The sequence below is a fragment of the Procambarus clarkii genome, chromosome 30 (assembly GCF_040958095.1).
Source record: "Procambarus clarkii isolate CNS0578487 chromosome 30, FALCON_Pclarkii_2.0, whole genome shotgun sequence".
Taxonomy (NCBI): Eukaryota; Metazoa; Arthropoda; class Malacostraca; order Decapoda; family Cambaridae; genus Procambarus; species Procambarus clarkii.
The window spans coordinates 27,196,522-27,218,067 of NC_091179.1; the positions used below are offsets into that span (position 1 = coordinate 27,196,522).

General features: G+C 49.5%; 1 protein-coding gene across 2 annotated transcripts in view; it reads left to right on the forward strand.

Moving 5' to 3' along the window:
• Nucleotides 1-21,546, forward strand: part of LOC123765536 (alpha-1-macroglobulin) — a 251,748-nt gene that overhangs the window by 72,863 nt on the left and 157,339 nt on the right. For both annotated transcript variants that reach the window (XM_069334071.1, XM_069334070.1), the window contains exons 9-11: nucleotides 9,411-9,641; nucleotides 13,661-13,840; nucleotides 21,315-21,489. In XM_069334071.1, coding sequence (XP_069190172.1) covers nucleotides 9,411-9,641; nucleotides 13,661-13,840; nucleotides 21,315-21,489 — 586 coding nt within the window. The remainder of the gene's footprint in view (nucleotides 1-9,410; nucleotides 9,642-13,660; nucleotides 13,841-21,314; nucleotides 21,490-21,546) is intronic.

Here is a 21,546-nt window from a genome sequence, read left to right on the forward strand (position 1 = left end):
TGCTCTATAGAAACTCTCCATGTGGTTGGCAGCATTCTATGTCTGCCATCGACCGGGTCAGACACCCAGAAAGGTATTCGCCCCAAAGTAAGTAATTATCAAAAGAAGGCACCAAACCAGGAAGGCTATGTAGCACCATCAAATGCGCGGGATAATCAGAGGGCGCTAAATATCACCAAGGATACCAATACGAGAACAGAAACGCATAAGGCGAACAATATCAAAAGTATCCAAGTCACCAAGAATACTATCGAGGGACAAGTGACCGTGAGGGACGGTCGGAAAACAAGACACATACTCGTCCTGGAAGTCAGGACATTCAACAAGAATATGCTCGACTGTATGAGGGACAATGCAATGAGGACAATGAGGAGCAGGGTGGCGCTCCATTAATTGACCGTGAGTTAAGCAAGTATGGCCAATACGCAACCTCACCAGAGCCATTTCCCATCGCCGGTTACTGTGGTAGGAGTACAGCCACAAGGGCACACAACTCTTAAGAGTACGCAGTTTGTTACCAGTTACAGACGACCAATAAGCCTGCCAACAGGTAAGGATGGAGGAATGGATAACCGAGTAAAAGTCGGAATAAGGAATACCTTTACGAGAGATGGGATAAGAGCAGACAGCTTCCCTGGTGGCAGCATCCGCACGCTCATTTAAAGAGACACTAATATGGCTAGGAATCCAACAAAACTCAACCGACTTAAATTTACTGTGAATAAGAAACGGCCAATGCTGGATCTCGACAACCACTGGATGAACCGGATTAAAGGATCCGAGAGCCATGAGGGCACTACGAGAGTCAACAACAACTACAAAGGAAGATTGACAACGAGAAAGCAGGAGACAAAGAGCATAGAGAATAGCATAAAGTTCCGCTGTGAAGGTGCTAGTCTCCAGAGGTAAGCGACACATATAAGTGCAATCCGGAAAAACGACAGAGTAGTACCGTCCGCAGACTTAGACCCATCGGTGAAGACGGAAACGGAGCGGGAGTGAGAAGAAAAGTGCTCGAGGAAAAGGCTTTTTAGAACCGTAGGAGGGGTAAATGCTTTAGTGATGCGTGTTAAGGATGTACAAAACTGCGGAATGGGGACTCTCCATGGGGGCAAAGAAGGAACAACACGAGTAGAAATATTAAAAATATGAACTGAAAGAGTATCCTGTAAGCGAGATAACCAGACAGGAAGAGGGAGGTGGTGAAGAGGAACAGAAACTGCAGGAGGGGTAAAAGTTAAAGCACGACAGAGGCGAGAGGAGGCGCCCCAAAACAAACCCTATCTAGATAAAATATTGCTACTGAAAGTCAATCTGTTGGACAGAACTCACCAAAACGAAAAACGAGCATGATGTCCCAATAGTCACTGCGCCGCTGTCTGAAGCTCTGCCCTTCCCTGGGAGGGGGAAGAGGGCGCCCCAAATCCCCGCACCAGCCATCCACATCGTCAGTTCTGAGGCTGGATGTCAGAAACCAGCGAAAAACCGCCGAAGAGAGGGAGGGAGGGAGGGTTGCTGGGAAGCCTCTAGGTCTCACCTAAAAAATGGCGTTTCATTACATTCAATGCCCGTTTTCTGGGGAGAAGTCTCTCGTCTCCCCAGAGCTCCTTAACCAAAAATAAAACAAGAGGGACTTACCCAGGAGGCGGTCGCTACTCCGTCTTCAACTCGCCACCGAGGCCGTGGTGCACAGGTAAGGGTGAAGAGCCACAACTGGACACAACACACGATGCACCCCAGGCCAAACCAACCAAGTGTCAACAATCCAAGGGCCTCTCAGGAAAGCAGCAGTCTCATTCTTCGCCAGAAAAGGAGATGGCTGCAATGAAACAAACCTACCACCAAGACCAAAAGGGCAGAAACCTCTGCGCTGGAGGAGAGCATGAAGCTCCACAACCCGACCCTAAGAGGCCATTGCCAATAGGAAAAGAATCTTGGAGAAACAATCTTGAACTGAAGGTGCCACAAAAAAAACCTAAGAGAAGAGAGCAAATAGAGCACCCAGCCCAATGGCCAGGACGGCTCAGGCAGAGCATGAGCAGGCCAGAGGTGAAACAATGCACGAGACAGCTTGTGGAACGGGGCAGAAGTAATATCCACCCAGAATGCAAGCTGAAGCGGCTCTGCCAGAGCTGCACAATACGAGGTGACAGTATTCGGCATAAGTTGATGGTCCTGAAACAACCAAGATAGGAAGGACAAGACAACCCGATCCAAAACAGAAGAAAACCTATGAAGGGACAAGAAATAATGAAAGGACTGCCAGGAAACTTCATACTGCCGCGGAGACGAAACACGCAGGTGGGACATCATCAATGAAGCCACCTGCCCACTATACAATTGGTAATAGATCTGTGTCTATTACACGAAACACCAGACACGAAAATTTGAGGAGAAGATCGAACCAGCTATGTAACGGACTGGCCCGATCTGCTGAAATCTGCAGAGCCGCGAGAAGACCTTCGGGTTCGGGCACCGAGCAAGCAGTGCCTGAAACCAAGGCTGTGCCTGCCACAAGGAGCCAAGAGGACTACTCTCCCTTGGAAAGTCTCCAAGCGAGCTAGGACCTGGAGCAACAGGCGAACTGGGGTAAGAGGTACAGGTAACCCCACCTCGACCAATCCTCACTGAAGCCATCAACCCTGATGGCCTTGAAGTTGGAGAAGGGCGTCATAAATACCGCTGATGCAAAGAGGTCCACCTCTGGGAACCTGTACATTCATCAGAGCCAACTGAACGAAACGGCGCTGAATGTCCATTCCGTGGACAGGGGAATGAACCGTTTTATTTGTTGTTTAAGATTCGCTACCTGGAACAAAAAGTTCCAAGTAGCACGGGCTATGGTGAGCCTGTAGTGGATGGGAATGAACCATGTTAGGCTGTCTGCCAGGACGTTGGACAACTTTCCATATGAGAACGGCTTGGAGAGCCAAAACCCGAGAACTCTGCAGATGAGTCCCCCAAAGGGACTAGCCCCGAAGAGCTAACGACCGCATCGAACCCCCGCAGATCAGGCAATAAACCACTAGGGAGCAATCCAAATGGAGCTGAATCATCGATCCAGCTCCATTCGAGTGACCCGAACCTTCCGGAGCGACATCCACATGGCTGCGAACTCTCACACCATGCTGTGGGCCCGACAAAAGGGTGGACCTCGCTACCCCTGGCCAGCCTGGCCACCAGGCTGGTCACCAGGCAATGGTGAGCACTGGTGACAAAGCCTCGGCCAAGAGATAACTCGTTTGCAAACACATCGAGCGAGGGCTCGGGTAGGTGCCAAGGCACTGAACTCCGAAAAACCCGAAGAGAAATTCGCTGACGCAGCAGCTGATGTAAGGCACCTGGAGGCTGAACCCAGCGATTGCGAGAGAGGCAGAAGGGGAGTCCCCGATGGAACTAGAACAGCCGATGAAGTCAAACCCGACCCGGCGGGTAGACCAACACAGCAAAGTTCAAACTCCCCACACCAGCCAGTCATCGAGGTAGGCTAGAACCCGAACATCTAAGAGACGCAGACGGGCCACCACGTCCCGGGTAAGGCGTGTGAAAATGTGTGGTGCCAGATTCATGCCGAATGGAAGGCAAGGAAAGTGTAAGCCTGACCCCCACAACAAAATCGAGCGAGTTCCTGAACCCTGGATGAATCACGACATACCAATATTCCAGAGGTCCAGAGACACCATCCAAGTGCCTGACTCCAAAAGAAGCCGTACCTGGGGACAACGTAGTCATCCAAATGGAGGGGCAATAGACCTAGGAGTTCAGACTGAACAAGTCCAGAATGAACCGTAGGTCCATGCAGTCCCGTTCCAGAACCAGAAACAGGCAGGAAACCACCTGAGAGATGAGGATTTTTCAACCCACACCCAAGCGAACTCATTCCAAGATAACCCAACAGAGAGCAGGAGAAGAAGCCTGCTCGCCAGCCCCGTATCCCCCAAAGGAGGAGTGGTGACCCAACGCCACTGCAGGCCGCAAAAAACGACCAAAAAGACCACAAATTGGGAGACCAGGCATGAGCAAACAGCGCAAGTTCCTCCCCTCATTGCCCCGCCAATGGGACGAACTGCAAAAGGGCTAACGCCTCTTATGAGAAGCGACTTACGAGCAGAGCGATCACTGCGCCGACCAATCGTGTTTGGTTCCGAAAGCTGCGCTGGCTCCAGAACTGGCACCACTAGCCTACTACGATGGGAGGAACCTCGAGCCCCTGGCACAACCCTTCTGGGAAGACCCCCAATGGGCCCCCAGAGAACCAACAAGTCCGACATGGGATGACAACTACAAGAAGCCGCCTGCAGATACCACACCACCACAGACTGCAAACAGCAAAGGACAAAAAGACGTAGATAACCTAAGAGCCCGGACCCAAATGGATTGCAAGGACTGAGCGAGCACTACCTGCGGACACGCAAGACGAGAAGAAAAGAACAGAGACATTGTCTCCTGCAGGACCAGCGCAAACAGCTTCAACAGGGGATGCCAATGCTGACACTGCCGAAATTAGCACACCAGACCCAGGATCGGCACCGAGCGCCTCTAAGTCCTCCTCAAGCCAATCCGAAGACAGCTTGAGAATGGAAAAAGAAATGCAAGACCGAAGCCAAATGACAATGGGCGTGCAAGTCCTCAGCAACCAGGGCAGCTGAAAGGGAAGGAACCTACATGTGAAGCTGTACCAGGCCGACATCCAGAGGAAGGGCAGGGGACAACAAACATGCACTGAGGCACTCAAACTCGCTGCCCAGGTAAACCTGAACAACCGTAAGGGCCTCTCGCCACTCAAGCGTGTGGGACCTACAGAAAGTATGCCACGCCCCAACGGAAAGATAGGACAATCTGTCAACCAGGACAACTCCGGAACATCGTAACGCACCCAGTAAGGAAAAGAAGAACCGAACTTAAAAGAGGCAGGATAAATTATTGAGGCCTAAACCGGGTCGTGCAGGAGATATGCCACAATGTACTCTTGCACCTCATGAGCTGGGAACCGGGAGTCCGAAAACCTCCAGAAAGACACGACCGAAGTAACTAAGGGAACCCAGAACCGAACCTGGGGAGGGGTTGATGCCATAACAAACTCGTAAAAGGAGGGGGGGGGGGGGAGGATAAGAAAACCTCACCCCTTGTAACAACAAGCCCCGCTCAGAGGGGTACCAAAAGTGGGTTCAAACGGGGCCTAAGCCCCCCAAGTCAGCCCCTGCCCCACCCCAGGAACCTGCATATCAGGACCCAAGGCTGAGCCGTCCTCTAAACCCTCCGCCTCAAAAGAAAAAGCAGAATCTGCTGGAAAAGCTGGAACGAAGGGGGCCCACAGGTCAGACCCAGAAGCACTGGCTAGAAGACGGCTCGAATGGCTCCATCACCACACAGGATGGGATATCCCCCAAAACTGCCAGAGTCTTACCACCAACTAAACCCTGCCCCGACTCTGAAACCTAGACGCTTAGGATCCATATAACCAAAATGAGGCAGCCTAGGGGCATCCAGGTGAGCAACCAAGGGGCAGTTGGGGGGCAATACCAAGGGGCAGACCCCCCCCCCCAAGACAGCAAAAACAAAATAAAAACTCCGCAAGAACACAACGACCCAGGCGGAACAGAGCCGGCAACTGTATTATGGTGAAAACAAGCTACACAGTACCTTGCACCCCTACCAGTGACGAAACTACCTTCTACCCAGAGACAAACAATGATGCATGAAACATCCTAGCTGACCTCAAGGGCGAGCAAGCACTGAGCAGCAAAAGACCTCAGTAAAGGTAGCCCCCCAAGTGATATGTGGAAGATAACTGCAAGCCACAATGACAGTACTTACAGGTCTCCTAGGGAAGGTAACCCTAGGCGCATGCAGTCCAAGTACAGGTGAAACTACTACTGGCTCGCACACCACCATTTGGACAAAACTACACGACTAAGCACAGCACTGGAAAAAGATTCGGAGCCAGAGTCGCACGACCGCCAGGTCTCACATCAGCCATTGAACTGAAGGTGTGGATAGCAGGTGCAGGGGACCTAGGTTCCTCCATCCCTCCTCCAGGGGAGGTTGAAGCTGCACAGACAGCGGCGCAGTGATGGTTGTGACGTCGTCCTGGTTTGCTCCTTTTTCGTTTGGGGGAGTTCTTTCCAACAGTTTGGTATTCAGTAGCAATACTTTAATCAGATAGGTTTTGTTTTGGGGTGCCTACCTTTCTGGGTACCTGACCCAGTCAATGACACATAGAATGCTTCCTACCGAGGACCACGAGCCAGAGCCTAGCTTCCCCTCAAAGAGGCACGAGGAGCAATGGCTTATAGAAACCCCCATGTGGTTGGAAGCATTCCATGTTTGCCATCAACCGGGTCAGACACCCAGAAAGGTAAGTGCCCCAAAACAAGCCCCTATTCTGGTTAAAATATTGCTACTGGAAGCCGAACTAGTGGACAGAACTCCCCAAATGAAAACGAACAAACAAGCACGACGTCACCATGTCGCTGACTGTATATTCCCCCCCCCCCTTAGCTCCCCGGGAGGGGAAAGGGGGAGTCCCAGCTCCTAACGCTGGCTATCCACCCCTCAATTCTGTGACTGATGTGATTGGCAACGGTCGTGTGACTCGGGCTACTGTTTTCTGTCCTACAGCTCTGCCTTATGGACCGGGGCTGTTCTCCTGGCACACACACTTGGTGGTGTGTGAGCCAGGAGTAATCTCACAAGTACTCATAGCAGGTTGCATGCGCCTAGGGGGTTCCCTTCCCTGGGTGCCCAGTAAATATACTGCCCTTGGGGCTTGGGGCCATCTTCCACAAGTCACCTTGGGGGTCTATCTCTGTAATGTCCTTTGCTGCTCGGTGAATGGCTGCCCTTGGAGTCAGTTGGGGTGTTTCATTCACTTCTGTTTGCCTCTGGGTGGGGGTAGTATTCGTCACTGGTTGGGGCGCAGGGTATTGTGCAGCTAGTTGTCACCTCTCATAGTGGCTGGCTCTGTTCCGGTTGGGTACGTTGTCTTCTTGTGGGTTATTTTCTGTTGTTTTTCTTTTCTTGCCTGGTGGGGGTCTGCCCCTTGGTTTTGGTCTCACCCTCTTGTATCTTGGTGGTCCCCCACTAGGCTCTCGTGAGTGTACATGTCCCGGGGGTACAGCATTAGCAATTTGTTGGTAATATTGGGCGCCAGTTAACAGTATCCCTGTCTGGGCTTTCCTGACCGTGAGTTCCATGTCACGACCCTGGGAAATCCCGTGGGGGTGCATGGGTCCGATGGATGTGACCCTTGGGTCCTCCATATCCTTGTGCGAGTTTGAGGGTTGCTCATTTCCCTTGTCTCCGAGTGACCCCTCATCGTTTATGCCTCCATCATGCTGCCTGTTGGGTCGGTGACTCCTTCGACCCGGAGTGCGGCAAGTCTTGTTGCTTGTTTGTGACTCAGTACACCCAGTTCACTGATGACTCTATTCGAGTGCAGGCAGCTCAGGCATTGCACGCTCGTTTTAGGTTGCTACAGCGTGCTAGGTTGGTTGCTGAACCGGAAGCCCCGAGGCTGTCCCGTTTTAGTTATAGGGACCCGGACTTGGGGGTGTTAGTTGTTTCGACTTTGGTTCAGCCAGCACTCCCTTGTGCTTCCCCTGATGTGGTTTGTCCTGGTCCTCCCCCTTTTGCTTCCGGCTCCGAAATGTCTGAGGGTTTTGGAGTCGGAGCAGGGTTCAGTTGGTTTCGAAACTTGGGCAGTCTCAGGGGATGCCCCTTCCGGGTTGGCGACGAAGGCCTTCTAGCCAGTTTCTCCTGCCAAGCCATATGAGCTAGATTCCAGTGTCTGGGTCTTATCAGTCGGCCCCCTTCCTTCCTGCTTTTCTGGCAGCTCCAGCTTCTTCTTTTGAGGCTAGGGCTTTGGGGAATGGCTCGATCGGCCCCAGGTCCTGCAGTTGGGGGTTCCTGGGGCTGGGGAGGGGTTGACTTGGGGGGCCTTGGGCCCTGTTGGATCCTGCTTGGGTTTTTGTACCCTCTAAGCAGGGGCTTGTTTTTACAGGGAATAGGTTTTCCGTCCCCCCCACCCCCTCCACATACGAGTTGGATTTGGTGTCGGCCCCTCCCGGGGTTCGGTTCCGTGTCCCTTCGGGTCTGTCGGCTCCGTTCTTCCAGAGTTTTTCTGCTTCTTGCATCCCGCCTCATGAGGTGTGGGAAGTGTCATTGCGCGACCCAGATTATGCCTCTTTAATGGATTCATCTTTATTCAGTTTTGGATCTTCGTTTCCTTACTGGGTTCGTTATGAGGTCCTGGAGTCGTTTTGGCTTGCGAACTGCTCTTGTTTTTTCATTGGAGGCTTGGCATAAGTTCTGTCGTTCCCACACGCTTGACTTGACTGGAGTGATGCTTTGACGGTGGTCCAGGTTTACCTGGGGGGCGAGTTTGAGCACCTCAAAGCATGCTTGTTCGACCCCTGCCCTTCCTCGGGATGTTGGCATCGTGCAGCTTCATGTGCAGGTTCCCACCCTTTCGGCTGCCCTAGTTGCTAAAGATTTGTGCACTCATGGCCTGTGGGTTCCGGTCTTGCATTTCTTTTCCCTCCTGGATTTGTCCTGGAATTGGCTTGTGTAAGATGTGGAGATGCTTGGGGGCCGTTCCTGGGTCTGGTGCCTTGGCCTAGGCGGTGCATGCGTTGTCTACCCTGTTGAAGCTGTTTACACCAATTCTGTGGGTTTGGTGTCTCTGTTCTTTGCTTCTCGTTTTATGTGTCGGCAGGCAGTGCTCGCATCCTCCTTGGAATCTGCTTGGGCCTTGGTTCTTATGTTTTCGTTGCCTTTTTGTCCCTTGCTGTTTGCAGACACTGCGGTTGGGCAGTATCTGCAGGTAGCTTCTTTCAGTTGTCGTCCAATGTCGGATTTTTTGGTTCTCCGGGGGGGGGGGGGGCATTTGGGGGCTCTTCCCGGAAGGATCGTGGCAGGGCTCGGGATTCCTTCCGTCAGGATAGGCCAGTGGTGCCAGTTTCGGGGCCGGCACAGCCTTCAGAGCCATCTTCGTTAGGTCTGCCTGTTGATCGCTCTGTGCAAAGGTCGGGTTCTCATAAGGGGCGTCAGCCCTTTTGCGGTTCGTCTCATTGACAAGGCGATGGGGGGAGGAAGAAGCTCTCTCTGCTCATTCCTGGACCCACGATTTGTGGGGCTTTGGGTCGTTTCGAGCGGCCTGCGGTGGCGTTGGGTGGACCCTCCTCCTTCGGGGGGTTCGGGTTTGACAAGGCAGGCCTCTTTCAGTGTGCTTTCCCAGTCAGTCATTCCCATTTAGCATGACTCTTTGTTTTCTGTTTTAACCATTGTTTTATCCATTCCAGTATTCTCCTATTTATTTCATGTGCCTGAAATTTCCTTGCCAGTCTCTCATGTGGTACCATGTGACTTTAATAATAAGATATATTGTTTTATTTTGTCTTTGCTTTCAGATCAAAGCCACTGAATATATTTCCATTCGATCTCCATCATCAAGCTGGCGTCACATCATGTATGATTCCATCTACAACCATGAACTCAAGAGCTACTTCTCCCCTTCAGGTTCTTCTGTGATAATATATGCCCCTCAGAAACGGCTGAAATGCCTTGGAGAACAAAGAGAGCATCTTATTCCCATTCTATATGCTGCTGCTAACCAGATTACAGCTAACTTCACAGTTCAGGTATGAATTAAATTTACACCAAAGAATTTCATCGAGCTTGCTTTATATATTACATATGTCTGTCTGATGGAAATTGAGTTTCAAAATTGGGGTTAATTATATTACATATTAAATTTATGCATAATCAAATGTACATGGATTTACAAATTACTAAAGTTAAATTTTTATTGAATAAATTGTTGACATGACATCATGTTATAAACCTTTGCAGGATTCATGTATGGTATAAGATTGTATTACAAACTTGAATAATTTTATAGGTAATGATATAATTAGCCTTAAATGGGCAAACGGGCACAGTTTACTAGTTTAAATAATCATTCAACTTACATAGCAAAGTTAACCCCATGGCTGCACACATGTTTATAATTGAGAACCCTTTGATGCTCAAGAACAGAAAAAAAATCCTTCTAATATTGTTAAAACTGCCCATCCACCTATTTAGGTAGTACTGTACGAACTCAATTATCCAAATTCCACTTAACCGGATAATGGGGTCATCTGGACAAAATCGCATCCGGATATTTTCATGTCCACATCCGGATGAATGTCCACAGAATCGGGATGACTGGAGGTTTGACCTGATACAAATAGACAGGCAGACAGTTTACCGTATATGCTGGTGTATAAGTCAACTTTTGAAGAATAAAATTTGAAACCAAGGGTTGACTTGCTGTTGAATATAAAATGTGAACATTTACCACTGACAGATAAAGAAATGAAACGCCGGCTTAACACTCGTTGTACACCACTTGCCATAACTCTCGCAGCCCATCATAATTATTGAGATAATTTCACAAGTAAAATTATTTAAATTTCTCAGAAAATTAGTGAGGGAGGGAGGCAGGTAGGGAAGGAGGGAGGGAGGGAGGCAAGTAGGAAAGGAGGGAGGCAGGCATAGAAGGAGGGAGAGAGGCAGTTAGCCACCCAGGCAGGCAAGGAGGGAAGGAGGCAACCTGCCAGGAAGGCAAGATGATAAGGAGGCAACCTGCCAGGAAGGCAAGGAGTGAAGGAGGGAGCCTGCCAGGTAGGGAGGGAGGGAGGCAGGGAGGGAGCCTGCCAGGGAGGGAGGGAGGCAGGCAGGCTAGTAGGGAGGCTGGAGTATTGGGAGTGTGGTCGGTGTCAGGAGTGGGTGTGGGTGTAGGTGTGGTGGGTGTCAGGATTGGTTGTGGATATGGCAAGCATCAGGAGTGGGTGTGGTGGGTCATTGAATGTCGTGCGGGTATCAGCATGTGGGTGTCTACATTTATCGGTGCAGAGAGACATGTAGAGTGTGTGCTGCAGCTAGGAGCTGCCTGTCACTGAGGAGTGTGTACCAGAGATGACTCTCATGTTAACCCTAACAAGGGATGGGTAGCCATCAGGGAGGGTAGGGTGGATTAGTCGGAGGTGGCGCAGGAGTTATTTAATCATATATTTTGTTCTTTTTGCCGTGGAGGGCTAGTTACGGATATTAAAAAACACAACATAATATTTAAACAGTATTTGGTTGACTATTTATTCATTTAAATATTTACAAGAAAATAAAATGCATCAGACATGGTTGCTACCTTTTTTAAACATGCTGTTTACATTTAAACTTGCTGCCCCAGTTTTGAATCGTAAGCTACAAGCGCCGTGAGGCGCTCAGCGCACCACCAATCTAGTGCCTGAAGGTGATCTGTGCAGTGCAGTGGTTAAGGTGCATATTATCTTATGCCATCGTACAGCAAGTGTTAACACTTGTGGGATGTTAGGGGAAGAGCTAGAGTCAGGGCTAGCATGATTTTGAGCAGGAAATAGATGTGTGTTCATCTGTCTGTCCAGTGTTGTCTTGTCTGGCAGTCTGTGGCACAGACTTTATGCATCCTGACAGCTTGTCTAACTTGTCAGCATCCTGACAACCTGTCTTCCCAAAAGAGTTGGGAGGGGGACGATGAGGGCATGGTATGGGGAGGGAAGGGAAGGATGAGGGCATGGTATGGGGAGGGAAGGGGAGGATGAGGGCATGGTATGAGGAGGGAAGGGGAGGATTGAGTGATGGGGAGGGTTGAGAGTGTGGTGGATGGAGGGAGGGCAAAGGTAGGGTGTGGGTGTATGGAGGAATGGGTAGGGAATGTTACCTGACCGCCTGCATGTGTGCCCCACATGCCTGACTGCTTGCCCACCCAAATCTGCCTGCCTGCCCAAACCCACCCAATCATGTCTACCTGCTCGCTTGCCCGCCCACCCACCTGCCTGCCCACCCATCCAGCGACCTGCCTAAATCCACCTACCTACCTACCTGCCTAAATCCACCCACCTGCCTGTCTGCCTGCCAACCATCCAGCCCATCTACTGGTTATCCATCCATCCAACTTTCCTGCCAGCCATCCAGCCTGCCCACCTACCAACTAGGTAGCTAACCACCCACCCAGCCCCACACACTAATTAGTGTGTGTATGTAAATTCAAATTTCATTGGTTGTGGTACAAAAAGATTGTGAATTTTTGTATTTCCCCAGTAAAAAGTCTGCTTATTTCGGATGTTGGGCTTATCTGGATGGGGTCCTTCCCTTATAGTCCGGGTAATAGTTATACAGTACTTACAGATAGACTTAATGATGAGACCATCATACAGTACTTACATTGACACAGAAGGCAATTATAAAGTAGAAATCGGTACTATTGAATTTGGACAAACCGGAAAAGTTTTTGTACTGATGTTGCAAAGAAAACTTAACCTAACCTAAACTTTCTAGTCCTGATACGCACTATATGAACCCAAATATAGTACATATATGTGTTATACTAGGCCAAGGAATATTTAAGTTAAGATTTTAGCTTTATTTCTGTGGGGAACCCCGTCGGCTCCCTGAAGCTATCCAAACTAACTTGTGCCATATTAGTTTGATGTCATCAATCACGGGAGTTCTTTATATCTTTATACCGGAGGCCAGAACCTGGTCCACTCAGAGAAGCGCAGGGAGCAATGGCCATTACGAGCACTCTACATATAAGAGTATGTCATGTCTGCCATCGACTAGGGAAGACACCGAGATGGATAGGCGAAACAATACAAACACCCAACTGGTAAAAATTGCAACCAACGTTCGAACAGAGCCAAAGAACTCCCCCCAAAAGGAAAACAAACTATCAAATCGTCATCCAACTAGCGCAGCCGCTCACTAGCGCCCTCTCCCTCCCTCGACATGGGGGGAAGGGGAGCCCGCTCAGGCAAGCAGACGGCTCACCACCCCAGTTCATGACTGACGGGCCTGGTGGCCAGACGTCACCTCTGGCTTCCCTGTCATGTCTGGATTTTGTCTTTGTGGCTGTGCCAGCTGGGTGGTGGTGCGTTGGCCTGGTGTTTTCTGTACGTTGGGCTGCATGCACCTAGGGCTACCTTCCCTAGTTTTAAGGGTTTAAACCCTAGTCTAGGGTTAAACCCTAAACCCTACCAGGGTTTAGCTTGGGATGAGGCTCGCGTGGCTTCGGGGATTGCCCATTCCGATTCGGGGACGGAGGTTGTTGAGCCCGATTCCCCCCCCCCCCCCCCCCCGTGGCTTCAGAGTCGGCCCAGCAGGCTCCCTTCCTTGAAGTTTTTCCCCAGGACTCTACCTATTCTTCAAGGGTGGTGGGTGTGAATAAGGGTTCTCCCCTGTGGTCTGTGTCATGGGTTTCCGGGTATGTGGAGTGCTTGGGGAACCTTTGATCCTACCTGGTCCCTTGTGCGTTTTGGGCAGGGTTTATTGTTGCTGGGCCGGGGGTTTTTCGTATCCCACTACCCAGTATATGGGAAGTGGGATATTGGGAAAATAATCCCAATATTTTATCTTTGAGAAAATTCCCGTCTTGAATGAATAGCATGTTAATTAAAATTTATGAATTCGACCCCACTGACCCCTGTCTGTGGGGTCGGCATTTTTGTGTATAAACAGTATTTGAGTATGAGGGTGTATCGCAGGATTAGCTATGTGATTGCTGAAAGAATTCTGATGTGCAAATAATTTACATCATTACATACACTGAATTTAATTTAACTATATACTTTTACGACAGGTTGTCTCTAGAGGGCAAATCCAGTTCTCAAGTACGTATGAGCATGAACTTCTTTCAAAGGATTTGCCTATTGATGAAGAGAACCTTCTTGAGCCTTTGGCACCACCACCCATCAATATAATCAGAGGATTCATAGAGATTCCAGTCAGACTTCCACCAACAGTCTCGCCGAAAGCAATGGTACAGTATGTGGCCATACACGATTCTTCTGTTAAGTATTAGTATATTATATATACAGTGCATCCTCACTCTAATGAACCCCGCTCTAACGATTTCCCGGATGGCTTGAATGAATTGAAGTTTGGTACTAAATGTTCAGTGAAACATATAAATGTCCAATTAAGTGAGGATTGTTCATCCAAGCCTTCATGGAGACTGAGCGTCAGAGGTGGCTGTCATCACCTATGATTCACCAAAGTGTAAACAATTGTACAGTGTTTTTTGCTTACCTATTGTTTCCAGGGAGAAGGGGTTGAAGGATGATAAAATTGTCATGGGAGGCAGGTAGTGTCACTGGTGAGGGTTGGAATCTGGGGCAGGTGGTGTCAGTAGTTGGGGTTTAGTGTCAGGGGGCAGGTGGTGTCCGTGGCGGACGTTATCAGGAGGAACAGGAGATTTGTTCAGGAGGTATGTGGTGTCAGTGATGGAATTTGTTAAGATAAGATGTTTATTCAGGTAAAGGAACATACATTGAAAATGAGAAACGAACATAATGTTAGATTTATAGATAGAGCTAGTACATACAATGCCTGAATCCGCTAATATGCACAGCATTTCGGGCAAGTTGCAGGAAAAAAACTTAGACTAAAACTTAATACTAATTGAGATTGAAAGTATATAAATTTAATTGGAAAAAAAGAAAAAAGTTAAAGGAGAATGATGATAGTTATAATTGCATGCTGGATGGAACAGGAGAAAATGCAATAGAACAGCAGAAGGAATTTTAACTAAATAAACAGATTACAATTTTCTTTAAATTTATACATGGCAGATATCGGCAGTTAAACTGGAATAACCAATATTGTTTGAAAATAGCAAGACATAGGTTGACGTTTAGAAGGCAAGGTAGGTTACATGGCGTTTATTATGTAGTACTTAGTTTTTTTTATCTTAAACTGGTTGAGAGAGGTACAACCTTTGATATGATTGGGAAGGTTATTCCACATTCTTGGTCCCTTGATATGCAATGCATTTCTAGTTTGGTTAAGTCGCACTCTTTGAATATCAAATAGGTATTTGTTTCTAGTGTGGTGCCCATGGGTCTGTTAAAACATTCTAGGTAGTGTTTAAGGCATTTCAGTTCAGAGTTTAATGTATATAGAGTACACTCGAGAGGATGTGCAGTGACTAAATATCTAAGTTTCAAAGATTTAAGTAGAGGGGCCGAGTGCTGTCTGGGGCCAGAGTATGTTATTGCTCTAATAGCAGATATATGTTGGGAGGTTAGAGGACGTAGATGATTTTGGGTAATAGAACTCCGAGCACAGATACCTTAATTGAGATAAGGATTGATGAGAGAAATAGTTAAAAGGGCAGGGTGAGACAATATTTGATCTTAGAACGAATGCCAAAAGTTTTTGAAACTTTTCTGGGGGAAGCTCCTTCGGCTTCCCTGAGCTATCCGGGCTGATGTGAATGTATTAGACCCTGGCATCAGTCAAAGCGAATAGTTCTGCCTACCGGGGACCATGAGCCAGAACCTGGCTCCCCCCCCTCAAAGAGGCATGAGGAGCAATGGCCTATAGAAACCCCCATATGGTTGGAAGCATTCTGTCTGCCATCGACTGAATCGGGCACCCAGAAAGGTAGGCGGCCCCAAAGCAAACCCCATCTGGTTAAAAAATTGCTACTGAAAGCAGAACTGTTAAGCAAAACTTCCCAAACTAAAAAGAGCAAACGAGCATGACGTCCCAACCGTCACCGTGCCGCTGTCTGGGCAGCTCCCCTCCTCTCTGCGAGGGGAAATGGAGCTGCAGAGCCCCTGCGCCGGCTATCCACCCCCAGTTCCGAGTCTGATGCGAGACTTGGCAGTCGTGCGACTCTGGTCCCTGACGTTGTCCAGTGCTGTGCCTTGTGGGTGTGTATCACGGCATTCTTCTTCTCGAGGTTATCTTGAGATGATTTCCGGGCTTTTAGTGTCCCCGCGGCCCGGTCCTCGACCAGGCCTCCACCCCCAGGAAGCAGCCCGTGACAGCTGACTAACACCCAGGTACCTATTTTACTACTAGGTAACAGGGGCATAGGGTGAAAGGAACTCTGCCCATTGTTTCTCGCCGGCGCCTGGGATCGAACCCAGGACCCTGGATCACAAGTCCCGCGTGCTGTCCGCTCGGCCTGTCTTATTTTTATCAGTAGTGACATGATTTTGTTGTCATAGACCTGTCAAGAATTTGGTGGTGGTAGACCTTAAAATGTTGTCTAGGGGTAAATCAAGGAGCAAGGACAACAGCCTAGTACAAAGTCACAAATTTATACGTATGTCACACATGAATACATTTCAACAAGGCGATTTCCTCCCAACATAAGATCACTTTGTATTAGTATTATAACCTTAAGTGGCTCTGGCCACCCCACGGCTCACCGTCCCAAACCTGGAACTGTGTACCCAGCCACCACAGCTATCATCCAATGACACATATATTTAAACTTCTAGGAAACCTGGACTCTTATAAAACCTCTCCAAAATCTGTAATAATACTCTACCCTATCTTGCAACCCTGGTTATACGATCGGCAGTGATACACCTCCCCCTCCAGTCAAGATGGCGTCCACCTCTCTTGCATCATCGCCCCGTAATACTCTATTCTTTACATATGCAATCAAACCCTTTATAGATTTTATTTACCATAATACCCATACATACTTTTTGATTGAGTCCATTTTTCCCTTACATAGTTAGGCTAATTCCCGTTCACATTATTTATGACAATCTCCAGCTGAGAAGGCACTACTTTACTGGGTGGAGTATTACTCTTGACTCACGGTCTCTCTGATCTTGGCTGTGGATTTATTCTAATACACACTCTCCACTGTGTCCACTATCATTTTATTATTGAAACTAACCTCTACAGGAGGTAAGGTTCGTAAGTGTGGTCCTGTTCTCTGGTGGTGTGTGGAGCAGGAGTAATTTCACAAGTACTCTTGCTGCATGTGCCTAGGGTTATCTTTCCTTAGTGCCCTGTAAGTACTGCCACTGTGGCTTGGAGTTACCTTCCACAAGTCGCTTGGGGACCTACCTCCGCTGTGGTCTTTTGCTGGTCGGAAATTGCCCACCCTTGGAGTCAGCTGGAGTGTCTTGCACCACTGTTTGCCTCTGGGTAGGAGGTAGTTTCGTCCCTGGTAAAGGCGCAAGGAACTGTGTAGCTAGTTTTCACAATAACAGTGGCCTACTGTTCCACCTGGAGACGTTGTACTCTTGCAGGGTTTTCCTCTTATTTTAGTTTTTCTGCCTGGTGTTGGATCCAAATAAAAGCTATAATTAGTTGTGACGTCAGCACAGAGTTCTTTTCTGCCCTTGGTGTTGACCCTTATCTATATATATTCTTGGTGGTCCTCTGCTAGGTCCCCAGTGCGTGTGCACGTCACAGGGGTTTAACACTTAGTAGTTCGCTTGGTAGTTTGGGGTTCTGGTTAGCAGTACCTTGCCTGGGCTTCCATTAGCAGAGCTTCTAAAGTTCCTGGAAACCCCTATTGGGGGCTCGGTGGTCCGATGGATGCGTCCTCTGGGTCTCGTCTCGCTTCATGCAAGTTTTAAGATTGCTGTCCCCCTTGTCTTAGGGTGACAATCACCAGTTCTGCCTCCGTCATTCTGCCTGTAGGGTCGGTGATACCTTTAACCCGTCCTGTGAGGGGTGTTCGTTGCTGGTACTCAAATTCACCCAATCCACTAGTCTTCATGTTCGGGTGCAGGCGGCTTCAGAGTTTCATGCGCATTTTAGGTTGCTGTAGCGTGCTAGGTTGGTTGCTCCCCCGGATGCCCTGTTTTAGTTATAGGGGCCCGGACTTTGGGGCATTAGTCGCATCGACTTTGGTTTCGTCCACGCCCCCTTGTCCTTTCCCTGCTGTTGTTAGTCCTGTTCCTTCCCCACCTACACCCGACTCAGAAACATGAGGGTTTTGGAGTCGGGGCAGGGTTTAGTTGGTGGCGAGACTTGGGCAGTTTCGGGGGATGCCCCATCTGGTGTGGCGACAGAGGTGTTCGAGCCAGTTCCTCCAGCCTTTGCTTCTGGGTCTGACCAGTGGGGCCCCCTTCTTTCCTGCTTTTCCAGTGGACTCTGCCTTTTCTTTTGAGGCATAGGGCTTGGAGGACGGATCGGCCCTGGGTCCTGGTGTGGGGGGTTTCTGGGGCGGGGAGGGGGTTGACTTGGGGGAGCGGGGGGGGGGGGGTCCCGATTGACCCTGCTTGGGTTTTGGTATCCTCTGAGAGGCTTGTTGTTATAGGGGGCGGGTGGGGATTCTTATCCTCGTTGCCTGTACGAGTTTGATATATCGTTGGTCCCTCTCCAGGTTTGGCCTCGGGTTCCCTTGGGTGCTTCAGTCCCTTTCTTCTGGAGGTTTTTGGCCTCCAGCATCCCACCTCATGAGGTGCAGGAGGCCCTTGTGGCTTACCTCCTGCATGATGCGGATTGCACCTCGATAATGGATCTTGCCTCTTTCGAATTCAGTTCCTTTCCTTACTGGCGGTAACTCTGTCCTTTGCTTCTCGTCTCGCATGTCGCTCAATCGATGGAATCGATTGGCGGTGCTCGCTCAATCCTTGGAGTCTGCTTGGACCCTGGCTTTTAGGTTTTCTATGCCTTTTTGTCCTTTGCTGTTTGGAGAGTCTATGGTGGTGCAGTATCTGCAGGCAGCAGCTTCTAGTTGTCGTCCCATGTTGGACTTGTTGGTTTTCAGGGGTTGGGGGGGGGGGGGCCGTAGGGGCTCTTCCTTGAAGGGTCGTGGCAGAGCTCAGGGTTCCTCCCATCGTGGTAGGCTTGTTGTGCCAGTTTCGAAGCCGGCGCAGCCTTCGGAGAAGACTACGTATGGGCAGCGTGGTGATCACTCTGCTCATCTGTTGGCTTCTTGTAAGGGGCGTCGGCCCTTTTGTGGGTCGTCCCATTCACGGGGTGATAATGGGGAGGCTTGTACGGTTTGCTTACTCTTGGTCCCACGATTTGTGGGCGTTTCGGGTCGTTTCTTGCAGCCTGCGGTGGCGTTAGGTGGTTCCTCCTCCTTCGGGGGGATTCGCGGCTGGTGGGCAGGCCTTTTCTCCTGCACTCTATCAGGTCTTCTTAGAGTTGGCTTGCTTGAGCGTGGTTGAAACATACTTGTCCCTCGAGTGGATCTCCCGCCTGTTCCCAGTTCTGAAACGGGACTGTGCGGACCTGCAGTTCATTCTGGACTTGTCCTATTTGAACCCCTGGGTCTTTTGCCCCTCCTATCAGATGACTACTGTTCCAGGTCTGTCTTCTTTAGAGCCGGGCACTTGGATGGTGTCCCTGAACCTCCGGGGATGCATATTCGTACGTCCCATTTCATCAGAGGTTCAGAGACTTGCTTGGTTTTGTGGGGCATCAGGCTTGCCGCTTTCGTTGCCTTTCATTCGGCTTGAATCTGGTACCTCGTGTTTTCACATGCCTTGCCTGTGTCGTGGTGGCCCGTTTGGTTCTCTTAGGGGTACGGGTTCTGGCCTACCTCGACGACTGGCTGGTATGGGCTCCAAGCCAGTCCGTGTGTCTGCTCGCCAGGTATTTGGTTCTTTCCCACCTCGCCAGGTTCGGGCTCTTGGAGAACTGGAGGAAGTCCCATCTGGTTCCCTCTCGGGTTCAGACTTGGCTGGGCCTTGTGCGGGACTATGACTGCTTCCTTATCTCTCCATCCGGAGGCTCTGCCGCGTCTGCGGTCCCACCTTCATCTGTTTCTGGAGGGCTCCCAGGTCACAAGGTGGTTGCTCAAGGGGTTTGTGAGAGAATCTGAATTTTGCCGTGTTGGCCTACCCGCTGGGCCGGGTTTGGCTTCTTGGCTGTTATGGTTCCTTTGGGGACATATCTTTCCCCCTCTCTCGCGATTTCTGGGTTCGGCCAATAACTATCTACGGGCTCACCATAGCCCATGTTACTTGGAACTTTTTGTTCCAGGTAGCGAATCTTTAACAACAACATGGGTTTGGCCTCTGGGTGCCTTAGTCGGATGCTGCGTCGTCGGCTTCCTCTTCGCTTTTTTTCGGGGTTCAGTGCCTTGGCATCTCGTCAAGCCCTCGCTCGGTGTTCACGGACGCGTCGTCTCTTGGCTGGGTCTTTGTGCCCAGTGCTCACCAGGCCAGCCAGGGTCGGTGGGGTCCGTCCTACCATCGAGCCCACAGCACGGTGCGGGAGTTCGCGGCCGTGTGGTTGTCGCTTCAGGCTGTTTGGATCACTTGGAGTTAAACGATCTGGCTCCATTCGAACTGCTCCACGGTGGTTCATTGCTTGAACTGCGGGAGTTTGATGCGGTTCTTTGCTGGGGTTGGTCGCTTTGGATGACTCGTCTGCTGAGTTCTCTGGGGTTTGGCTCTCCTGGCCCTTCATGTTCGGGGTCGGGAGGGGGAGGTGTCCAACGTCCTGTCAGACGACCTGTCCCAGTTCATTTCCCTGTCCACGAAATGGATGGTCAACGCTGACTCGTTCAGTAGGCTTTGCCGGACATACTGGTTTCTGGAACCCCTGATTCGCATATTAGCCCAATAGCTCGAAGGAGCCTCCAGGCTCACCCAGAAAAGGGCGTTTCATTACATTCATTGCTGGTTTTTTATTCTATCTTCTAGTTTGGCATACTTAAAGCCTTTTAAGCCTCTCCTCATAGCTCTTGTCTTTGTTCTAGAAGCTATTTAGTCTATGCACCTTTTCTAGTTTGTTGATGTGCTCCTTGATGCATGTGCATCATACAACTTCTGCATATTGTAACTTTGGTCTCACAAGGGTTGTGAACAGTTTTAGTATTTCACCATCCATGTATTTAAAAGCAATTCTGAAATTGGAAAGTGTAGCATAGGTTCCTCATACAATGTTCTTTGTGATCTTTTGAGAGGTTTCTTTCTAGTACCACCCCTTGATCTCTCTCAGAATTTTTTTAAGCTTTTTCACAGTTTGTATGTTGCATGTGGTCTATTTTCTTTCCTGTTCCACATTCCAAAACACGGCATTGAGGAGAATGTATGCATTGTGATGGAGAATAATAGGAATATGAAGGAACTGTGATAGAAGTGGGATGGGGTGGACATTATCGAATGAGTAACCAAAAAGTAGAGATGATATAGAGGCAGGTGTTGGCTTTGAGGTTGGAGGTTGAACTGATACTCGTGGTTGGAGGCAGAGGCTGGACGGGTCATTGGAGGCGGAGACACTGGTAGAGTGTTGACAGTTGGTCGGGTGCTCGGGGGTTGAGAAGCTGGGTGGGCCTTGTAGGTTATGAGGCAGAGTGGGATAAAGGTTGAGAGGCTGGGCAGGTGTTGGAGGTTAGGCTGCTGCATGTCCTCCTCCATTTCTTCGGCTATTAAGTGGAAAAACATTACAATATAGTGTATACAATAATTCTAGATATTTCACTAATTTATTCTTCTTAATTGCATCCATGACCACCTTGATTATGCAAAGATTGCTCGTTGATGATGCAGTATTTACCCCTGGTCTCTTCACAGTTGGTAGTGTGGTACAGCCGTGATGACGGGGAGGTCGTGTCTGACACTCAGGAGCTGAAGATAGAGAAGTGTTTTAGTAACAAAGTCAACTTGGCATGGTCGCGGTCCAAGGCCCAACCTGGAGAGCAAGTTGATCTCAATCTGTCTGCAGAACCTGAGTCTCTCTGCAGTCTTGGTAAGGAAAACTTTCGTATAAGAATTTTAAGCTTAAAATTCATTGACATTAACTTTG